Source organism: Phasianus colchicus, chromosome 5 (genome assembly GCF_987193195.1).
Source record: "Phasianus colchicus chromosome 5, bPhaCol1.hap1.1, whole genome shotgun sequence".
Classification (NCBI taxonomy): Eukaryota; Metazoa; Chordata; class Aves; order Galliformes; family Phasianidae; genus Phasianus; species Phasianus colchicus.
This window is the reverse complement of record NC_143440.1, coordinates 45,293,048-45,316,031: the sequence shown is the minus strand read 5'-3', so window position 1 is coordinate 45,316,031 and position 22,984 is coordinate 45,293,048. Positions and strand designations below refer to the sequence as shown.

The window sequence follows — 22,984 nt, the reverse complement described above, 5'->3', positions numbered from 1 at the left end:
TCTTTATGGGCTACACAGGTCACAAACAAAACAAATGTCTTTAAGTGTATGATAAACTATATTCAGAAAGATGAGTTTTATGCCACTTCTGCTAGGTGAATATGAAAGTAGCTCTGGATCCAGGATTTCCAGATTCTCCTCTTTGGAAGAAAGCTCCATTTCAGAGTGGTCTTCTTAATAAACATAGTCTGAGATGTCATGAGATTTTTCTTCAGCTGTTCTTACAGAAACTTTGCTCAGAGACTTTTGTCCAGTTAAAATTTGGAGCAGTTGACCTCTTTGGGAGCAGTGCCTTTAGAGAGAACAAGAGGAGTTTCCCTTCTCACTCTCCATGCTAGCTTCCCTCTTGAAAGACTTCAAGTACCAGAACAGATATTACAAGGCAGGAATGCTGGAATTTCACACATCAATATACGGTCCCATTTGGGGCACTGAAAACTGGAAATCTCACACATGTTCTCGTTATCTCTCTGGCGCCTCATACACATACTTTTTTTTTTTTTTTTTTTTTGGCATTCTGGAGTTAAGAGCTGAGGCGGTGTTCTCCCCATCTCCTTTCTTGCTCGGTTCTGACAACTCCCCATGTCATCTAGTTGATCTCCCCTATTTCAGTGTCTTCATTTTCAACTAATGATAAAGGTGATCTTTCAGTTTCAAAACATTCAGATAATTATGCTGTTTAAGAGTCTGAAATATGTTACCTGAAACAGTGGAGATTTTGTTGGGAAGAAGGTGAAATGATGCAGTGTGCTTTAGCTTTGTTATCTGCTTACTTACAAGGAAAATTATTAATTCCTGCTTGGCTGGTCACCTCAGATTCTGTAGCTAATTTGCTCTGTTTTCTATTCCTAAATACTTTCTATTCAAATTCATATCCTCAGGGTTTGAGTTTGAGCCTCTTTGCTTAAATCTTTGTGGTAAGAGATTTTATCCTAATTCTGCACTTTTTTCTTGCAGCTGCACAGTTTAGAAGAGGGTGAAGTGGTACTAAAAATACTTTTAATCAGTGATCATTTGGCATCTAATAGAGAAAGCACTAACTCTTGGATGTTTCCTGCCCCATACTCTTTCTGGCTTTAGATGCTGTACTTTGTAAGGTGTAACTATTTTTGTTACACAGGATGGATCTTGTGGATCTTGTTGTGGATCTTCTTGCTGGTGTTCCACAGCAGTACTCTGCAGATGTTGAGGTGTGGAGGAATGTTGTGTGCAAAGATCCTTGATACCAGGAGCTGGGCTACTGATGACTGCTGCCAGAGGGGGGTTGGCAATTGCAAGAGGCACTTTGTGGGAATACAAGAAAAATTGTTCAGAGCAGAAGCTGTGGAGCAAGATAAACAGCAGCATTTCCTTGTGCAATTAAAAATACAACTGAAGTAAAATAATTATTGTGTCCTTCTAAATTTCATGTTTTCTGCATGAATATTAAGAACAGTTTAGAAGACACAAAAATAGTAGATGTGTGGCCTACATAATGTTGTTTTTGTTTTTGTTTTTTTTTAATCCAAGACTACTGAACTACCAGAGGAGAAGTAATACTTTAACAAAGCAGTTATTTACTACTCAGTAGAACAGCAGATTGATTCATTATATTGGAAGCACTTAATCATTCACTATTTTTGTCTAGGCGTACTGTGGAATTAAGTAAAATGTTTAAGTCACCTGTTGGAAAAGGATTCTACAGGCAAGAGAAACAGCTCCTGTTCTGTATTCAGTTTTTGTTTCAACTGTTACTGTTTGAGCTGTGTTCAGTGCAGCCTTTCTTTACCTTTTCTCCTAAATGTACTCGTAGAAAGGAATTTAGTGAGAGGTGTTCCTGCTGCATAGCCAGTAACAGCCCCTCTGTTCTTTAGCAAACACCTTGAGGTTATGGTAGCCTTCTTTAGAAGACTGATTGTTTTATGTTTTATCGTGTAATTCAGTGGAATACTGAAGATAGACCATAGCAAGTCTTAAACTAACAGCAGTAAGTATTCTTCATCATTCATGATGAAGAATACCCCTTGTAATTCTGTTTTCTTTTCTGTAAATGCTTTGGATCTTGTTATTGTTATAAGAATTCTGCTTCTAAAAGTAAATGTTAAAATTCAAATTATAGAGCAGCTGCCATTATATTTTTAGCTACTGCCTTACAAAGATATGTTAGTGTTGTTTTGTTCTCCTGTCTTTATGCCAGCCTTTACTCTTGTTTTTGAGTTGCTCAAGGTTAATATGTATTACAAAAAGGGATAACTGTGCTCACGCAAGGTTCTTCTCAAGATGCTTTGTATGAGCATATCTAAGCTGAAAGAAAACAGCTGGCCTGTCTAGAAGCATTCAGACTTTTTGCTTTTCCTTTCTGTGTTAACAAACATGGATTATTTTTCCTAAAGCATCTTTTGGTTTGACTTGGATTTCGAGGTGTTCAGACTTGTCTCTCATTATAACAGACTTAATTTTTGGACAGTTCCCTAGGGCAGTGGGCACAGCCCCAAGCTGCCAGAGTTCAAGCAGAGTCTCAACAATGTTCTCAGACATAGGGCTTGAATTTTGGGTGATGGTGTTTGAAGCCAAGGTTGGACTCAGTGATCCTTGTTGGTACCATCCCTTCCAACTCAGGACATTCTATGATTAGATAGTTATAGGCAGAAGATTTCATATTAGAGAAGTGGATAGTATCAGTGATTCTGTAGGGGGCAATCTGGGCCATCCTTCCTCACTGACGAAATGTTCTGCTTTGCAATTGTGATGCACAGTGTGATTATTGTTGATGGACTCTTTATCAGAAAAATATATGAATATCCTCCTTTGATTTTATATTGATCTATAAGTATCTCAGTTTTCTGAAAGTGACAAACCAGTTTCAATATACGAAAACCCTTTACAAACAGGTTTTCCTTCTGTGACAAACCTATTTAGATGAAACAAAGCTATGCTTCAAGGTGTGTAATATCTTTTTGCAGTTTAATTGTTAATGATGATTTCACAGAAGAATGTAATCTAGGTAACTCATTGAGCTGAAAGATAAAGCAAGCTTTTCCTCAAACTTTACTGACATTCAGGATTATTTAAGGAATATTCAAAACTGATTGAAATCACTGTGCTAGAGCTATGGTGTGCAATAAATGGTTTGTTTTAGAAATGTCTGTCTAATTGGAACTTTGGACCTTCGTGGTGCTTTCAACAATCTTATTTGCACAGAACAGTTGACAGGTCTCAAGCTAATGCTTTGTCAATAGAGCCTTCTTTCAGGCCTACTTTAGTTTAAAAATTTACTGCCAGTTTCTCGCCCTGACTCACTGACTTAACAAATGAGTGTCTCAATTAAAACGAAATCCTGCTTTGCAGTATTTTTTAGGATTTGCAGTCTATGATGAGTGGTCTTCTCATGTTAGTCATCAGCAACTGTGCACGTGGAACAGTTCTGTGATGAAAGCCAGTCTGACAGTCACTGCTCCTCTCACAGCACTGTCTCGTGTTCTATAGCAATGGTACAGGGAAAGGGGGGTGTTGTACCATATGTGGATGACCTGGAATAACAGCTTCTGTTTTGATGCTTAATCAGATCTATGTATAAGTTGCAGCTGTTGTTTTCTCCTCTCCCATCTTTCCTCTGAAAGAAAGCATGTGTAATTCGTGTTGCTGCAGTGTGACTGTCTCTAGCTAGTGTATGGGTTATTAACTTCTTTAACTTGCACCAGTGATGGGAACAAAATATCTGGGTGTTGTAGACTACTTTGATTCAGGTGTCTGGATGTCTGGATAGTTTCTGAGTATACACCAGCATGGATTTAAGGCTTTGGTCTTGCTTGTCTCTTGTTAGAGACGGTACTTTTCTAAAAGACATTTTCAGAGAGAAGAAACTGAGGGTAGAGGGGCGAGAGTGGGAAAAGGAGAAGGGATAGAGAGAGGGATGCTAAATTAAATTTTCCAGAGGCAACACGTAATCACAGAATGATGTGGGTTGGAAGGCATCTTCAAGATCATCTGGTTCCAACCTGCCTGTCACAGTCAGAAATTAGACCAGATTGCCCAGGGCCTCATCTAGCCAGGCCTTAAACACCTCCAGGAGTGAGGCATCCACAGCTGCTCTGGGCAGCCTGTGTCAGCACCTCACCGCCCTCTGAGTAAAGAATTCATTTTCTTTAGGTTCTGGAAGGCTGCTATGAGGTCTCTCTGGAGCCTTTTATTCTCCAGACTCAACACCTCTGTCTTCCTCAGTCCATCTTTGTAGGAAAGGTGCTTCAGGCCTCTGATCATCTTTGTGGCCTTCTCTGAATCCCAGACGGTCCGTGTCCTTCTTGTGCTGGGGTCCCCAGAGCTGCATGCAGTACTGCAGCTGGGATCTCACACAGGTGGAGTGGAGCGGTACAGCTTCCTCCCTTCCCCTGCTGATCACACTGCCTTTGTTGCTGCCCAGGATACATTTGGCTTTCTGGTTTGCAAGTGCAAGTTGCCAGTTAATGTTGAGCCTCTCATCAACCAACCCCTCCAAGTCCTTTAGTAATAGGGATGGCTTTAGTGCTATAAGAATCCTCATGCCTCAGGGAATGCATTTTCTCATGTAGCAGCAAAAGGTTTATTTTCTTTAATGTGTAACTCTTCAAGCTGTCTACTAATCTAATGTAACCTTCCAAAACTAGTTGTTTCACATGCTTCCATGACAATTTCGCAATTTGTATGAACAAAATATCTCTTCCAGCTTCTGTATGGTTTTCCTGTGTGGGGTTATCTTATTTTTTTTTATTTTTTACTTTTTTTTAATAACCTGTCCCTCCACAAAGAAACTGTGTATTTGACCTAAAGAAATGCATGTTATGGGGCGGTAGGCCAGGACTATTGAGACCTGCTAAAAAGGAATGCATACAGGAGGGAAGTCCAAGTTTCTTCTTTGGCCTTTTTGTAATTCTTGTACTTGAAGTGTTGAAGAATGTCAGTGGTTGACCTTACTGTTTTATAAATATATAAATCAGGGAGAAATTATCTACTTAAGTATCAGCCTTCCAAAACTGAAACATTTTGACATGTTTTTATCCATTTTTTAGCCACTACTTTGCTTTAAAAAATGTAATTAAGCAGAATTTATCCCAGTTGTTCCTCTCCAAAGTAGGATGTTATTGTGCTGACACTGAGTATTATTTTGAAGTCTCACTCTTACTTTTCCTTCCCTTTTTAAAGCATTGAGAGGCTCATAAACAGAAATTTTGTACTGAGAGCACTCGGGAGTATTCCAAATATTATTAGTAAAATGCCTTTGCTGAAAGGACCTTTCAGTGCCTGTTCTTTGCAAGGCAAATAGTTGCATCCTGCTCTGAGGAATGGTTTTGTGGGTTTGGAGTGACCTCTGTGCCCCTTTCACACAGCTGATTAGATTCTTTACACCAAATTCTAACCTGAACTGCATTGCTGTGTAAAAGCAGCTAACTTTTCTGTGCAAGCAGTTTACATGCTTTGATTTCCAGAGAGGTGGAGCAGCTGGAGAAAGTTCAGTCCTACACAATGGGATGTGAAATCTATCTGAGCAGGGTAATGCTAGGCATAATATCTGATTTATTTTTAATTTGTTTATAGTAATGCAGTGGCAATGCTAATGAAATGTGGAATTTGGTATGAGACTGTAACAAAGGGGGTTTGGTATGAGATGTCAGATCTAGATTGGGTGCATTTCATATCTTGTTTAGTTTGCAACTTGAAAGTGAAGCTATGCAACCCAAGCTATTGATATTTATCAGCTGCACTAAGATTTATGTCTGAAGGAAAAGCAAGAACATGCGGAAAACAAACTATAACAAAGTAGATGCTGAGTGTCTTTAAAGCAAGTAAAACAATCTTATTTAGGTGTTAGTCAGTATTTCTGTATAGGTAATGAAGGAATTAGAAATGTGTGTGCAGTTGCAGAGCAACGTTCTTACTGGGATTAGAGACATGATGGGTTAGCACGTGTGATTTCCTGGACTGGTAGAAGCTCAGAGACATTGTCTGTGTATTAATGAGTTTGAAAGGGAAATGCAATGCTTAGCTGAGGATGAAACTGATAAGAGATGCAAAGAGTAACAAGGAGGCCTTTATTTGAGTATGGTGACAGTAAAAGGAAGATCAATGTTTTGGTGTTCTGTGGGATTTGGAAACCAAATGACAAAGGACAAAACAGATGCCCAGGGTACCCTTATGCTGCTATCTGTACTGATGAGGCTGGTTCCTCAGCAGTGGTAGAGGCTCAGATGCAGCTTGAGGGAAGTTAGTGTTTCCTACTGTTAGTCACTTGTGACACCATGTCTGGAATTCTACATCTAGCTTTGGGCTTCCCAGAACAAAAAGAACAGAGTGAGTATACCAGTATGACAGGATGGAGTGCATGGCCTTTGAGAACAGCTGAGTGCCAATTTTACTAGATCTTAGACAGCTAAAAGGGGACCCTTCTGCTGTCATCTCTCCTTCACTCCTTGATTATGAGGGGTAGCCTTTTCTCGGAATTGCACAGCAAAACGTAAATTGCTTCAAAAATTCCTGAACATACACTGGTAACACTGTGAATTTATGGGAACAACCTCTGTCCTTCTCTACTCTTATTTCCTCAGGGGATTTCAAACTTAAGGTATTGTTTATCAGAAGAAACTTCAAATCATAGGAGCTTTGATTGCCTGTCATGTTAAAAATAGCAACTGTGCAAAATGCTGATAAGAGTAGTGTAGTCCAGAACTATGATCTGAATCAGGTAGTTTGCCTTTAGTGCTGTGTCATCTAGGCTGTATGTGAAATACTGTAGTGTACAAACAGTCTTTATATTTCTCAGAACTTACATTTGACAAATTGACACTTTTTGTTTTGCTTTCTGAAACTGTCCTTAAGTGTATCAAATGTTTAAAATGAAAACCTTTTCAGTCAGGATTTGTGAAATGGTGAACTTCTTTGTCATGTCACTAAAATTGTATGCTGGACTTTCAGATGCATGTCAAACTGTCATTTGCTTGTTAGTACAGCTAAACAGCTATACGTTTTGCCATATGGGCATTGAATGGCAAATAAAAGCTTTCTTTTAGTTGTCCATTTGTGGCTAATGCAGTTTTATTATTATCTTGTTATATTGTTGAATAACATTGTTTGCTTTGGGCTGGGAATCGGGTGCCTTCAGTACTTATTTGAAAGACACTGAGTGCCACTGCTTTGTAGAATATCTCCATAGTAATGATGCTCCAGGGAAATACTTCACTTTTCCATTCTTTATCTTTCAAGAGACCAACAATTTTGATAGGGTAAATCAAAGTGTGCAGAGGGCCTCGTCATTGTGAGGGTAAATTGAAGGAGGAGCACAGTTTAAGCAAAACAGAACACTTGAGAAGGTATAAAGGTGTTCTTAAAAGAAGTATGGATTAAAGCATGACACTTTAAATTACTTGGTGTAGTCTGGTCTAAAGATGAGATGACCACTAAAAGTATCAGGAGAAACTCTGTGGTGGGCAGAGGAAGGGAATTGTTAATGCAAACCTGAGTCATGAATCTGGCAACTGTGTTCTGAAAACCTGAAAACTAAGCAGGCTGATAACCAGGCTGCATACATGGCTTGTCTCATCTTCATTTGGAAGCTGAGATCTTTCTGTTCTGCAGCATTGTTTAAACAATTAAAATGAGTGGGTAGAGTTTAGAACACGTAAATGTCCAGATCACTATGGATATAATTCCCAGAACATCAGATTAAAATCGTAAATGGAAAAATAACAAATCCTTTGATACCTCTGCTATTTATCAGGTCTCTTAAGCTCTCTTGGTGAAATTTAGAAATTTTAGATTTAAAAATCAGCAGCAAGCTGGAGTTGTCATGGAAATTTTTTTCTAGACTTTTGTCTTTTTAGTTGATAGGCCATATCGGGACAAAACTGATCTTTGTAGCTTACTGTATAATGGCATTGTACATAGGTCACATATAGTAGGCCAACAGGTACAGTACTGAGACTTGATGTACTTAAATACAAGCTAATGTTGATGGATTTATACTTGCTGAAGGAAGGTTTTTTCTGCTACATTAACGCCGAGTTGTGCTTATCTTGGCCTTTCCATGTCTTCCCACAGCCTCTAAGGATAGCGCTAAAGGGCATGGGGCTGTCAGCAGTTTCCTGATTGCCAGCATTTTGCCTTCTCCCTTTTAAAAACTCTATTTTACTTATTTATTTTTAGTTAATATTTGAGTATGCAAGCGTTGTTTGCGAGACATGATGTGATATTCAAGTCCTGAATAGTAAGGTGATGATGTTTATAGCTCTCTTTTCACTAAAAGAACTATTGAATGTGTTTCAGTAAAATAAGTTTGATCATCCTGGATAGGCATGAGGTACAGGATGACAACTTTCTTGAATTTCAGTATTACAAACTATTTCCAGAAGTGGTGGTATGCCTCTTAAGAAACTGGGAAAAAGATGAGAAATAGAATGTCACACTGAAGATGCGAGATGGCTGGACCTTAACAAGATCTGGGTGATAGCCATATTCTTACAGCCCAGGTATGAATAATGATCAAAGTCATCCTGGGTGACGCTGTCTTTATGTTGGTGGGACCTCACCTGGAGTACTGCATCCGGTTGTGGAGTCTTCAGTACAGGAGAGAAATGGACCTGTTGGAGTGTATCCAGAGGAGGGCCACAAAAACGATCCAAGTGATGGAACACCTCTCCTATAAGGACAGGCTGAAAGAGCTGGGGCCGTTCAGTCTGGAGAAGGATATGAGATGACCTGATAATGGCCTTTCAATATCTAAAGGAGAGCTGTAAAAAGGGAGGAGACAGACTCCTCAGGAGGGTCTGTGGTGATAGGACAAGGGCTTCAAACTAAAAGAGTTTGATTTTAAGAGATTTAGATTAGATTGGAGATTAGACTGAGTATAAGAAAAATGTTTTTTACAATAAGGGTAGTGAAGTACTGGCACAGATTGCACAGAGAGTTAGTGGATGGATGCCCTGTCACTCAAGACATTCAAGGCTGGATAGGGCTCTGAGCAACTTGATCTAGCTGTAGGTGTTGCTGTTCATTGCAGGGGAGTTGGACTAGGTGATCTGTCAGAGTTCCTTCCAAATCAGATGATTATTGGATTCTATGATATGCAATATAGAACTTGTGGCAAAAAATAATCCTTTATCTTTGTGTTCATACTTGAAACCACAACAGGCATTTTATGAAACAGGATTTTTCATTAAAATGAGTATTAGAAATGAATTTCTACAAATTCAGAATGCTACAGTATCTGCAAGGGTTGTTGTTTTTAAAATAAGAAGAATACTGGCTTCAGATTAATGCTTTAGTTCGTTATACCTTAGAACATAAGAGATGTAAATCTACAATGGCAGGCATGTAATAGATCAACTGAAAAGTAAAATGATGTATCTGCATGATGTGTTAAATCTAAGTAGTTGACTATATGCTTGTTTTAGTTTGTAATCAAAATTCAGGTCTGGAAATTTTCAGTGGAGAAAATGGTAACTGCACTGAAATATTAGTGAAATAAAATGATTTCTAGTATTTCATATTGTTATTTTTTAAAATTTATTTCAGATGACATGGCAGAACTTCTTCTTGGAGAGTCCAAACTAGAACAGTTTTTGAAGGAAAATGCTCTTAAACAGAGCAGTAGTCCACGGGGCCCCCGGCCAAAGCTAACTGAGGTCAGGAAGCATCTAACAGCAGCACTTGATAGAGGAAACCTAAAGGTAAGTTGGTCAGAAGTTGAAATTAACTGGATTATGTTGCTGATCATGGAGAAAAACATAGAAAATTCTTGTTTCTTGTTTTATTGTTATTCCCATCATTGGTGCTGTGCTATTCTGTGCCTCTTTCTTTCTTCATGGATCTTTGTTCACATAAGTTCTTTGCCTTCTTTCATTAGAAGAAGAGGAAAATTCTCATTGACTTCTTGAAGGCTTACATGAAGAACTTGCAGGTTGTTTTGTGGAAGTTTTACCTGGAGTACATAACTAAATCATTCTTTGCAGTACACTAAAAAGAAATGTTATGAATATGAAATATTTCACTAATTTCTTTAATAGTCTTATAAGTACTCAGGAAAGATTTCTTATGTTTATGGAGAAAAGTAAAGTTAATACTTGAGAGGAATAATTGTCACTTTTTAAAATATTCTTAACCATTCTGTTTCTTTGATCAATTATTGCTGTAACTACTCTATTGCTTATCATTTCTATATTCATGGCCATCTCTTGAGAGATGGGAACCTTGCTTTACGGTCATCTCTAACTTCCTGTTTTGTGTTTTCTGTGATTCCTGGGAGAGTTCTTTTCCTTTTTTCTTCCATTCTTCCACGAATCCTTTTCTGAATACCTTCCTTCTACCTTGACACTCTGGGATTGTGCAAATTATGTTAATATATAGGCAGTAGAGCACACTCTAAGTTTTGACACTATGTTGTGCTTATGGTGTTGAAATCATTGGATGGAGAGGTTGTAATGATAGGCTGCCTTTAAATCGTTTTGTCACCTAGCAAAGCTGGAACTTAACAGAGAGGTTTCTTGCACGTGTAAGTATACGACTATGTAAAATGTCTGATAATGCTTTTCAGTAGCTTGATGGAGTATGACTAAATGACTTCAACTCCTGCTTCAAGATTCCCTAATATTACACGGAGTTAGAGTTCTGGTGGGATTTTGCTGTCTTGAAGAAAAATCTACTTGGGGTTTCCATGGTGAATATATGCAGAAAACAGTACAACTAACTATCAGAAATAATTAGACGTGTTTTGATCGGGAATAAAAACTTTCTTATTCCTATTGCTTCTAGCCAGAATTCTTACAAGAGGCTAACCTACTTATGGCCAAGTTGAACTATGTGGAAGGTGATTACAAGGAAGCTCTGAACACATATGCCAGAGTTGGAGTTGATGATTTGCAGCTAGCTGCTGTGCCTCCATATAGGTTACGGATGATTGCCGAAGCATACTCTACTAAAGGTAAGCTTACTCTTTTTTTATTCTGCAGTTCAGTTTTTAGAAACTTTGATGATTGAATATATTTAAAAATAATTCAGAAAGTGAAGTTTATTTTTTTCTTTTTGAGGAATCCAGGATAGTGAAAATGTAATGCTGGCCTGATGTCTGAAGGTGGCAGTACCTCTTCAGTTTAGAAAACTCATAGGAGGGCTCTGAGTTCAGTGCTTAGAGGAAGGTGGCAGTTTGTGTGCCATGGGTTTATGAGAATTTCTTGTGTCTAAATGTTTGCCTTGCTCTGGCATGTTTAATTGGATATGATAAGTGTATATACTTTTTATTACAGTAAATAGAGTGTCAGAGTCAACAAATAAATTAGGAAAGGCTTCAGTAGCATTCACTGTTAAATGGTCAAGGATTGATTCTAACAGCCTTGGAAGGCATTGACTGTTTTCACTGAAAGTGGAAAGGAAAGAATGTGGGGATTTTTTACATATGTTGTAAACCTGCCCATCTGTGAGGATTTGTGTGGGATTTGTCACATTTTTCCTATGAAAATTTCTTTCATTTGATTCACTTATTGTGCAGAAATTTGCTTATATTTCCAAAGAATTTCATGCCAATAATTTAACAGAGTTTTTTTCCCAGGGGTCAACTCTTTTGGCTCTGTTTTATTTAACCTCTTGAAAATATGGAACACTTGACACAATTTTGCCGAAAGGATGGGTATTATACAATTTATTTGATGTAAAATTAATTTATTAGAAAATAGTAAGAATTGTTTCTTGTCTTAATTTCTTCTCTACACTGGAATGATTTCTTGGTTCATCTTTTAAGGAAAGAAAGGGAGAAAAAAAAGCAAGCCTACTGCCTAGATATGTATTTTATTGCTTCTGATTTCAATTTTTCTACTTAAAATCTGCAATCTGTGATATCAAGCCTGATCTAATCTTGATCAGACTTCATTGGTTTGCTGCTTTCTACTGGGTGCCTGGTTACCAGCTTACCTGGGCGAACCTGGTGACTATTGTTTTTCTGTTCCGTTCATGTCTAGAATAGCTGCTTTTTTTTCTCTGTTTCCAGTTTGAATGGATGATTAATGAAACATAATATCCCTCTAAACAGTTGTAAGCTTGTCATCTCCTGTGTGTTATAGAATAAGATTGAAGTCGCAGAGTGGTCTTAAATTCAATATTCAACATCTAGAAATACTTAGAGTAATTTACAGCTAAATACTGTACATTAATTAGCAGTAGTATGGTTAATTTTCTTCTTCTTTTCTTCCTCCCCTGAAATTTCATTTTTCTCCCTGTAAGAGTGGACAATAAATAAAAAATTTTAATAAAAAATTTCAGTCTGAAGAACCTCTTCAGAGGTTACTGGAGGTTTGTAGTTATTTCACAATGAAATACAAATTATTCTTGTGGTGTCTTTGTCCTTCACTGAAGCTTGTATTTGTGTTTGCAGGCTCGAGGATAACCTGAATATGCAAAGAGAAAAGTTTTCTAAGCTTTTAGATTTTATTTCTTTGCCAGTCATTGACCGATTCTTGTTATTTCCAAGAAATAGGGAACTGCTCATGTGCACACATCAGCCTGACTGCACAGCTCAGTGCAGCTGCCTGCAGACTGGCAGTAGAAAAGCCTGCTTCAGTTGCCTCAAGTCAATCCACCTTTGGGCAAACCCAGCACATCTGGATGTGCGGTCAACAGAAGATACGTATCCTGTTTTATACTGGTCTGTGTATGACTGAAAACTGACGGTAGTTTTTAATTGCCCTATTAACACTTTTTTTCTTACTTTTAGATAGGACCATCACAAATGCTTACCTTCTTGCTCTGATCTTTTCCCTCTGTAACAGAGGTGCCTGAGCAGAAATGTTGTTTATTCTACTGCAACTTTGACAAGGTGCTTAAATGAGAATGTAAGTCTGTAACCCTAGACAGTTTAGTCTCCTGAGCCCTTAGAGATGACTTGCTTTGCACCTGTGCAATCTTACCCTTGCTCTGAACATTTGAAGTATGTTTTTCAGTTCTTCACAGTAAAGGATGATTCAGCATATGTGTATGAATGAAATGAAGTGCAAAAACAGGACCAAGGTCAAATTTGAGTTGAGTTTTGTTGGAGCTTTATCTACAGGTTGCTAGAAAGATGGGGAAGAGGGAGAACAGTAGTGGTGCTTGTGGGAAGAGGAAATAGAATTGGAACATGGCAGGAGAAGTGAGGTCTCTAAGTGCTTGCTGAACTGTGGAGTGTATGTATTGATGTGTGTGTTTGTGTACACAGATATTTGAGGGGTTACACATAAATGTGCATATATGTATTTCTTCTGTCAGAAAGTAAGATATGGAAAAAAAAAATCAGAAGAGTTCTTACTGCCACTTCAGTCTTTCCAGAGTAAGTGTGTCTGAATGTATTATCCATAAAAGTTGTTTGATTGTTTTCTTGCTTGTTTTGCAAACCTCTGGGGAAAAGCGTTCATTAAATTACAATATTTTTCATTGGCACATTTTGGATCTTTGTCCAGAATATGAAATTTAGTGTCTGAGCATCCCTGCAGTCTTCAACTTGAATTAATTCTGTCATTAAGCAGAATTTAGCTCTTTAGAAACAGTCTGCTGGCTATGATGCATTCACAAAGGTTCCCTCAAAACTTTTATTACAAAAATGAATTACATATGCATAAATATTCTTAAAAGAATGCCTTTAAGTCTCAGTGCTATATTTAGCTTTAGTACAAGACATTGTATTTGGTAGGAATATAAGCAAGAGGCGTAATACTGAGAAAGCCAGAAGAGGTGCTCAAATCCAGCAAGGAGGATTAAAATATTGTTATTCTTTTCTTGACAATGTCTAAGTAGTGATATACTGTTTCAGAGCTTCCGGAGAAACCATCTCATTAGATTTCTCAAAATGCAGCAGTGTAAGATTTCAACAAAATGATGAGAAAAAAATCCTATTGAATGACCTTTGAAATCTTTTCTATTTCCTTGGTGCTGGGTTCTTTCCAACCCTGCAACGTGCAGTTTCATGAACTTGTGAACGAGAAGCCTCAGTACACAAGTAATGTTGCAACGTGCCTGGCTTTCATTCCTACAAAGGAAAATGTTCAGAATTGCTAGTGTGGTGATGAAGTACATCTTGACTTGAGGAAAGATAGAAGAGGGATCTGATGAGAAGTTATCTGTTTCTGTGTCTGTTAAAACAGCACTGAGTAGACTAGCCAAGTGAGTATGCACGAGGCAAAGATTCAGAAACCTGATTAGTTTAGGTCAGGATTCAGGTCTGCTCTTTATGTATGTGTATCAGGTGTTGTATTGGAATAGCTGTAGTATCAAAACTATGACTTTATTAAGACATTATTTGCTTAGATTCAATGACTGACTTGAAGTCAGCAGGGGGGACCATTTTTGAATGTTGTATAAAAGGTAGGAATGAAAAGATGGAGCTTTCCACGCCTCTGTTATAAGAGTTTAATTTTGTCTCTTCATTATCGTTTGTTTACTTTCTTCACTGTCAATTTAATTGGCAGTAGTACATTTTGAGACAGAGGAAAATCTTATATAAAGAATTAAAATAAGAGAAATTATGAATCCATAAAGAAGAAACTGAAGGTTGTGTATGTGTGTCCTTTTTCATTTTGCTTTTTTAGGTTGGGCTTGCGTACCTAACTCCAGCTTTCCCTACCATGCTTTTCTTAAAAGATGAACCAGAAAAAAAATTGGTGTAGCTCTGTTATCACACGGAAACATATATTTTTAGAATTCATTTCATTAATGACTGAAGCTAATATTCTCCTAGGGGTATGATCTCTGGGATCAGGACAATTAAGTTTGTGCAGGTTTTCGGCAGTGTATGAATGAGGTAACATACTGGAAAGAACATATAGGCTTTATTCAAATACTGTGTGTGGCAATTTCTTCTGTGTTTCTAAGCAATTTTTGTGTGCTTATGGAAGCAGAGATGAGATGCTTGCATAGTGGGATATTGTGTTAATTTGGGGAGGTGCAGCTTGTCAGTGGCGCTCAAATAAAACGTATATATTTAACTGAGAATTAGCTTATTGAAGTCTTAGGTAACATGATTCTTGTACTGCTGAGTAAGTAAAGATGGCTGAAAAATGAATTTATTTACAGTGCTTGGTTTTGCACATCAGTGAATCTTTCTACAGATGCTCAAAGACAAACATAGCAATTTATGAATCTGACATTTCTTCCAGTTTTCAGCTCTGTAAACTTTTGATTTTAGTTAAGAAATGGTGTTCATATTTTCATATTGTCATAGAATAGTAGAGTACTACAGGTATCTGACAAGAGAGCTGTGTTGCATTACAGTTACATTCTTGTTAACCATGTGAGAGATGTCATACAAGTTAGAATGTGACATTATAGGATTGTAGCCCAATTGCTGCAGGCCATTTTTCGTCTCATATTGCTTGTACAAATAACTGCGTTTATATTTAGATGATGTGTGTTTAGTAAGGTGAGACTGTCTTTACTGCTGCTGACCCATATTCAAATTTAATGTTGCATTTTCCAAGTTAAGTGACTGGCTATTAATTAGTTCTACTTACAGAAACATGACATTACTCATTAGGTTCAGCAAAAGTGTCAGGTGCCTGTGAATTGCTACTTTGCAGTTAGCAAAAGATGCTGCGCTTATCTTTAATCGTATACGATTGTAATGAGATCTTGTACATTGCTAGCCTATTTCAGCAGACACTGAGAAGCTCTTTGTGGAAGAATACTAAATGAAAGCTGTTTTAGTTATTATGCCAGAGATCTCTAGCCTCATTAGGCAATGTGTCAGGAACTCAGCTTCTTTAAAGAGCTGCAGTCCATCAGCAGGAAGTTTGCAGATCCTGGCTGCTTCAAACTTTTCCAGATAAAGCTTTTCTTTTCCCAGCTTGAACAGAGATTGAAGTGGGAAAACCAAAAGTTTGCCTTGCTTCCCTCAGCCTGAGGAAAAGAAGACCAAGGGGGGAACTGATTAATATTTATAAATATCTACTGGGAGGTGGGAGGAAAATGGGTGAGGTCTGGCTCTTCTCAGTGGTATGTAGTGATAGGACAAGGAACACTGGCCTAAAACTTGAGCATAGGAAGTTCCATCCAAACATGTGGAAGGACTTCTTTATGGCGAGGGTGACCGAGCACTGGAACAGGTTGCTCAGGTTGTAGAGTCTCTTACTATCAAGATATTTAAGACCCATCTCCAGACGCTCACCTGTGCGGCCTATTGTAAGGATCCTGCTTTAGCAGGAGAGTTGGGCTTGATAATCTCTTGAGGTCCTTTCCAACCCTTACAATTCTGTCATTCTATGCTTTTAGAGCCAGTGTTTGAAACCCAAACACTGAATGTATTAAAACAGTTTTAAGAACTCAGATTTAGTGTGTTAGCTTTTTGTTTGTTTGTTTATATAGAAGATCATAGAATCACCAGGGTTGGAAAAGATCCCCAAGGTCATCCAGTCCAACCATCCACCTACCACTAATATCTTCTGCTACACCATGTTGCTCAGTACAACATCTAAATGTTTCTTGAACACCTCCAGGGATGGTGATTCCACTGCCTCCCTGGACAGCCCATTCCATTCCTACTCTATTCTTAGTCTTTTTCCTTTCAATAATACTTAACAAACAGCAGTAGTAAATTGAAAAGGAAGAAAGTTCATACTTTGCTTTTTAAAAAAGCATTCTCTATAAACAAGCCAATCTTTTATTGAAGACTTGTAAAAATAAGTCCTTCAGTGAAATTAGCAGTGTTCATTCTAAGTTTAGAAATGAACTGTGGGAGTTCCTTGATAGCATTAAGTAGGGTTTCAGTTTTTTGTCAAAAACTACAAATAAGCGTGTGCTATAATCCATATACTTGATTGTTCTAAAAATATGAGCTAAATACAGGACTCTTTAAAAGGAGTGATAAAAAGCTCATGGGTGTTTTTTATTGTTGTTTTACAGTATTTGGAATACTTAACAGTATTGTCTTGTTTATCATAGGGAAGAGTAAATTCTGTATACTCAGACTTGTTTTATGTGTATAAGGAAAAATGCAAGCAAACCCAGGAGCACCTTTCTACTGTTGCAACTCTTTCCCACTTGCAAAAATATTACTGAAGTATAAAATAGTCTTCCATCGTTTTTTTGTCTGCCCTTTGACTTGTCTACTGAAGACAGTAGATAAACCAGAGGATTATTATGTCAGTACTAGCATTTATACAGACGAAGTACTAGTTGGCATCACGGAAAATCATCAGTGAAACAACACTGTCAACAATATGATTGACTTTCCTCAGGCCTTTTTCTTTTTCCCCTTTTTTTTCTTTCATTTTTTTCCTTATGGTTTCAGCAGCAGTCCGAGTGGTAGGAATAGTTGGTTAGATGGGAAATCTGGTGTGGATTCCCTTTTACATTTGAGAAATGTATTTATTATTATTATTATTGTTTTACTCTGGGAAATGAAATGAGGGTGTTAAGTGGTTTTCTTACAGAGTTTAGAGCTCTGCTTTGAATTTTTTTTTTTTTAAATTTTAGAAGTGATTTGTAATTGAGCGAATTAAACATAGTTACTGTTATTGTCCTCAAAATAAAAACTGTTAGCTTAGAAATCTATTCCATGGGGACTTCTTAAAAATTGTTAGTTCATTCCTCATTCTTATCAGGGAACCATTGTATTTAGGTAGTGGCTAGTGTATGTGTGTGTGTATATTGGTTAGCTCTTGTAATATAATTAAAAAAAAAAAAAAGTTGAGACGGTTAACTTGGTACCATAGAGACATGAATGTCACTTGGGATAAGTGCTAAGGCAATGTACTGTTTGCTTTCTGAACCTTACACACACACACAAAAATTATAAATTATTCAAGATTTAAATATTTAAAGAAAACCTTTGCTAGTTAACATGTAATTGAAATATCAGACATACCCTTTTCTTGTTCAAATACTGTTTGTTGCTGTTTTGCTGTTTTGACAAGTGATTTTAGAATTACTTTGCAAAACATATAAGCTTAACTAGTGTGGACTTGTATTCATTTCACTGCTTCTCACTTTCTTTTCCCTCAGAAGTCATCTTGCTTGATATCAGGATTAGATGTGTATGAGATAAGTGTATGAGATAAATGTCTTCCCAAAATAAAACTGACCCAGTTTGTTGAAAGCTTTTGCTTGCAGGTGGTTTTGGTTGGAGGGACTTAAACTTAAAAGCCATGAATATCAAAATCAATTTGTGTGATACCAACTGGCACAATATTCTTGAATGCTGAATAAAACAAAATAAAGGCTAAATAAAGAAATAGCCATGACCTATACAGTAAGTGCAGTAATATTGCATAGAAGTGGCATGCAACTCTACTGAATATCTCAAAAAAGTTTATAAATAGTAGAGAAATTCCTGCCCTTTTGCAGGAGAGAAGCAGAGATGATTGCCTGGCAGATGTGGAAACAAACACAAAGGGGAGAATTGACTTGTCCAAATATATACAAACATTTCAGCAGATGATGTAAGGTGATACTGTGTCTTCATGTGTTTTTTGATAATGTATGTTGCCACTTGCTTATTTGTTTCCCAGGAGGCTAAAATAATAATCCATTATTTTTCATTTACTCTTTACCTTCCTTTATGTACTCTTATGAAAAGTGGGCAGTATATTATATGGTTGTTATTGCTATATTACTATTTATTTCTAATTAAAAATATGTTCCTTTATTTTAATGCATTAACTTTTACACTTTATTAGCTGTGTTTAAGAAAAATATAAATGATTAGCTTGGAGTGTGATGGGACTGTTTTATTTTAACTTGATACAGAAATTGTAATTTATTAAAGGTTTTTCTTCTAGTTTGCGTGTTTTTGTTTTTGATACAGTACTGAATTGTGTTGTCAAACCAAATAAATCTATCCTAATAAGTGGTCATTTCACAGAAGTTTTCCAAATTTACTTCCTGCTCCAAAGCACTGTGTGTTTAAAGTACATATTTTTGCAGGTTGCAATAAACATCCTAGGAAAAATACAGTGAATGCACTTGAAAAATAAGGTTACTATAAGAAATAGTATTTTGTGCTTCATCTAAAGATTGTTAGAATGTTGTGCTTCTACTTTACTGGTTTCTGGCAGTGATTATTTCTGAGATTCTATCATATCTTAAAAAAAAAATCTTGGCTAAAATGAGAAAATGTCTGTATACAGAGTTTTTCAGATTAAAAAAATTATAATCGTGGTCATAATTTATAAAAATAGTAGTAATAAATCCATGTCGATTCTATGAAGAGCTGTTTGAGTAATATTTTTCATGTAGTGGAGGATTACTGTAGGGCTCTTGTTGTTTGTCACGGGAGAGGAGTAGGGAGGAATAATTCTTAGCAATTAGCTGATGCTTTCAGTCTCTTGGTGTTTTTATTAGGAAAAATTACTATAGACTATATGATTAATTTTTAGAGATATGTGAGATGGGAACCACAGCATGTCAGCAAAGTCCAGTGTCTGTTGTACTCAGATTTGGCAGGCTTGTAAGACGTGGTCTATTGCATGTTTGCTGGGCTTAAGGAACATATAGGTTTTTGAGAAGTATACTGAATTTTATCTTTTCTCTAGCAGAGCAGTTAGTAGTAAAATCAGGTTTGTGTGGTTTACAAATAAGAAGTGTAGATTTTGTGTTGCTTCTGAGTGGTAGAGAAGGTGGCCAATGAGCTCTGGTGTAGGCATGTCACCCTCTTGAACAAGAAATGTGGCTTTATATCTCAATAAAGATTTATACTTTTGTGGGGAGATACTGAATCTTAACAGATCTTCTAAAAGAATACGGAGTTCACCAATATAGTGTAGCTCAAGTTTAATAGTAAATAATCTCCAGATTCCTTGTCTTTTCCCGAGATGTTTTAATAAGAAAATGAGTTCGAGTGAACCAGTGTCCATACCTTACACTACTAATGGACAGATATCATTCAATACTTTAAAATGAGATTTAGTACGACCTGGCATCCTACAGGTGTGTACCCAATATTTGTAATTATATGTAGCATTTTTTTTTCCCCTCAAATAATGGAGCTTTAGATGATGAATGGAGAGTATGGTCATTGAAATTGTGAATTACACTAATACGGGAGCAGTTGAAGGCTCTTCTAGATCAGCACTTGCTACTCACAAGCTGGAATAATGACCCGAAATAAGTCTCTTAAGAATATGTGAAAAGTGCTACACTTCTAATGCAAAACAGTATTTGAAAAATTGTGCAATGGGTGTAATTGATGAGTCATATGTTTTGTGTGATTGATCTGATGATCTGCTGCATGTTTTAAGTAGAGGAGATGGCACTACAGTTCTGTTTATTTGTATTAAAAAGTGTCCTATATTAAATGCAGGACTTTTTTTTCTTTTCTGCTTAGTACTGCTGAGGCTTCAAGTGGAGATAGTGGAGATGTGTATCCAGTTTTGGATCAGTGAGTCAAGATAGGTATAACCTGTTGTAAAGTGTCCAGAGGAGATGAAAATGATTAGCCATCAAGGCAGAATGAAAAGAGTGAGAATTGATGTTCCTTGTAGCAGACGTTTCTTTTTCTCTAGACTGACATTTAAAAAGAGGTTTTGTAAAGAAAGGAATAAACTCTGTGAAGAAGACTAGGAGTAAATAATGTAGGGAGAGGGATTTAGACATTAGGAAAAAATAATAATTTAAGAATAATTGATCTATATAATAAATTGCATAGGAAAGTCAAGACTCCCTAGAGCTGGAGGCTTTAAGAGCAAGTTAAAAAACTGGAGTTGGTTGATTGCTTGGTCAGGTGGATTATTGTTCTCGAGGTTCTTTCCAGCTGGTTTCCCTAATTATTTTGAAAATAACTCTAATAGAAGTGTGAATTGTGTAAGAGACATAACTGGTTATTGAGAGCTGCTGGTTTTGGTTTTTTTTTTTTGTTTTGTTTTGTTTTTTTCTGACAAAGCACCAAATAATGCTTTTGTTGGATAAGTCCAGTGAACTCCTGTGAGGAAGAAGGCTTCTGTGCTTGATGAGTGAGGTACTTCTTGTAAAATTGGCTGTAGTGAGTTATTTTTGGGCATTTATATATACATATATCTGGATATTTGTCACAACAATTTCTCCTACTCATCCCATGGCTTAAACTGCCACCTGCATACTATTTTATGCTGCATTTATTTTCAATGCAGAACCTTATAAAGGTGCATATGAAGGGACATTTGATAGGAATTTGTCAGTTCTTTTGTTTCTGTGCTCACTCAGGAAAAGTGAAGATTTGTATGAAGAGATTTAAAACTGGTATAGAAACACACTGGACACTTCTTTGGTAGACCATCATAATGTTCTTTCAAATCAAAGTTGCAAAAAATTGTTTCTGTTTTTTTTTTTTTTTTTTTTTTTGAGGAGGCATCAGTATTATTTATTTGTCTGTGTCTGTATCAGACGACCACAACTTCGTAAGTTCTTAATTTATTTGTGTGTGTTTTTGTTTCTTCTCCTAATTGAAGGGTCTCAGTATTATGTAGTATTGTAGTACTATATGACGTTAGTTTTTAATGCTTCTTATGTAATTGTTTTATATTCAGGTCTCTGTCTTGAGAAGCTGCCAATTTCTTCTTCAGCTAGCAACCTCCATGTGGACCGTGAACAAGAAATTGTTACGTGCTATGAGAAAGCTGGGGATATTGCTCTTCTGTACCTTCAGGAGATAGAAAGGGTAAGCTAATCTCTGTATAGCTGAAAAATTGCATGGTTACTCATTAGGTTACTAACCTGGTCGTTTTTTCATCTGTTCAGCTTCATTTTCCATTTTGTCATTGCAGGGTGACCTTTCTAAAAGTTCTCGTTCACCAGATTCACCAAATTCTTAGCTTCCTTTTTAATTTGGGTGACTGATAAGTAAATGCTTCACTTATCATTCTTTCAAGCTTTTGATTTCATTGAAACCCTTTATTGATATTACAAAACTTGTTAATTCTTGTTGTCAGCATTTCTGTCTTTTGTACTTGTAGGTAATTAATACTAACATACAAAACAGAAGCCCTAAGCCAGGGCCTACTACACATGAACAGGAACTTGGTTTTTTCTTGGAAACAGGACTACAGAGGGCGCATGTTTTATATTTCAAGAATGGGTAAGATTTGATTCACTATTTTCATTGCTGTTTTTGTTTAGGATTTGTATTTTATCTTTACAAACATTTTTAACAGTTGTGGATAATGCAATCATGAGGCTTCTATCTTAAAAAAGCATTAATGTTTTGATTGAATAGTGTGACTGTCCATTTTGTATTCATCTAGTTGTTATAAGATCCTTTCATTAAAATATATGTAACACGAACTCGTATTAACTTAAAGTACCTTAAGCATGATATTTGATATTGTTTTTTATTTTACTATTAGAAAGTAAATCTTAGAAAGACAGTGTTAGAAGGTGACTGATAACATAGTAAAATTCCTGATATTTATAATGTTGATTTGTATAATTTTTTTCCAAATCTCTTCAGTTATCACTTATTTTAACATTGTGCTGCAGGATAAATGTGCATGAAGACCAACAGTATGTATTCAAGTATACAATCTCCATTATACCTGCTCTATAGATCCTTTTAGATCCTGCATGGGAGGTCCTTTATGATTTAAATAAGACTTCTATTAAAAGATTAATATTAAATTCAGTCATCATTGAAAAAATGAAAAAAGGAATACCACTCTCCATACTTAAGAGCTTCAGAACTTTGCACAGATGTTTGTTAAGTACATTTCTGGCATTTGTTATTGAAAGCACATAGATTTTGCAGAGCTTTTTGTTTTGCTGGAAAGTTGCTGTTTGATTGAAATGATGGAATTCTGGGTAGGGAAAGCATTTTGTTCCAAAAATGTTTCTTATTCATTCATGTACATAAACAGGAGGTGAAGGTAAATCATGCAGTGTCTGTAAAGAGTTTGAGATTTTCATGTGCTAATGGTTGACGAAAGGACATCCAAATTTTAAAACTATTCTGAGATGTCATGGTGGGAATTGTCACTGAGCTTCTCAAAGTAATGGAGTAATGCAGCCATAACCGTGATATGAGAATTACATCTGAGTTCCATTTTCGTCATTTAATTGC

At 36.6% G+C, this 22,984-nt stretch overlaps 1 protein-coding gene across 2 annotated transcripts in view; it reads left to right on the top strand.

Moving 5' to 3' along the window:
- Window positions 1-22,984, top strand: part of TTC7B (tetratricopeptide repeat domain 7B) — a 123,078-nt gene that overhangs the window by 9,807 nt on the left and 90,287 nt on the right. For both annotated transcript variants that reach the window (XM_031593099.2, XM_090141506.1), the window contains exons 2-5: window positions 9,520-9,674; window positions 10,756-10,924; window positions 21,459-21,589; window positions 21,885-22,006. In XM_031593099.2, the coding sequence (XP_031448959.2) occupies window positions 9,520-9,674; window positions 10,756-10,924; window positions 21,459-21,589; window positions 21,885-22,006 (577 nt within the window). The remainder of the gene's footprint in view (window positions 1-9,519; window positions 9,675-10,755; window positions 10,925-21,458; window positions 21,590-21,884; window positions 22,007-22,984) is intronic.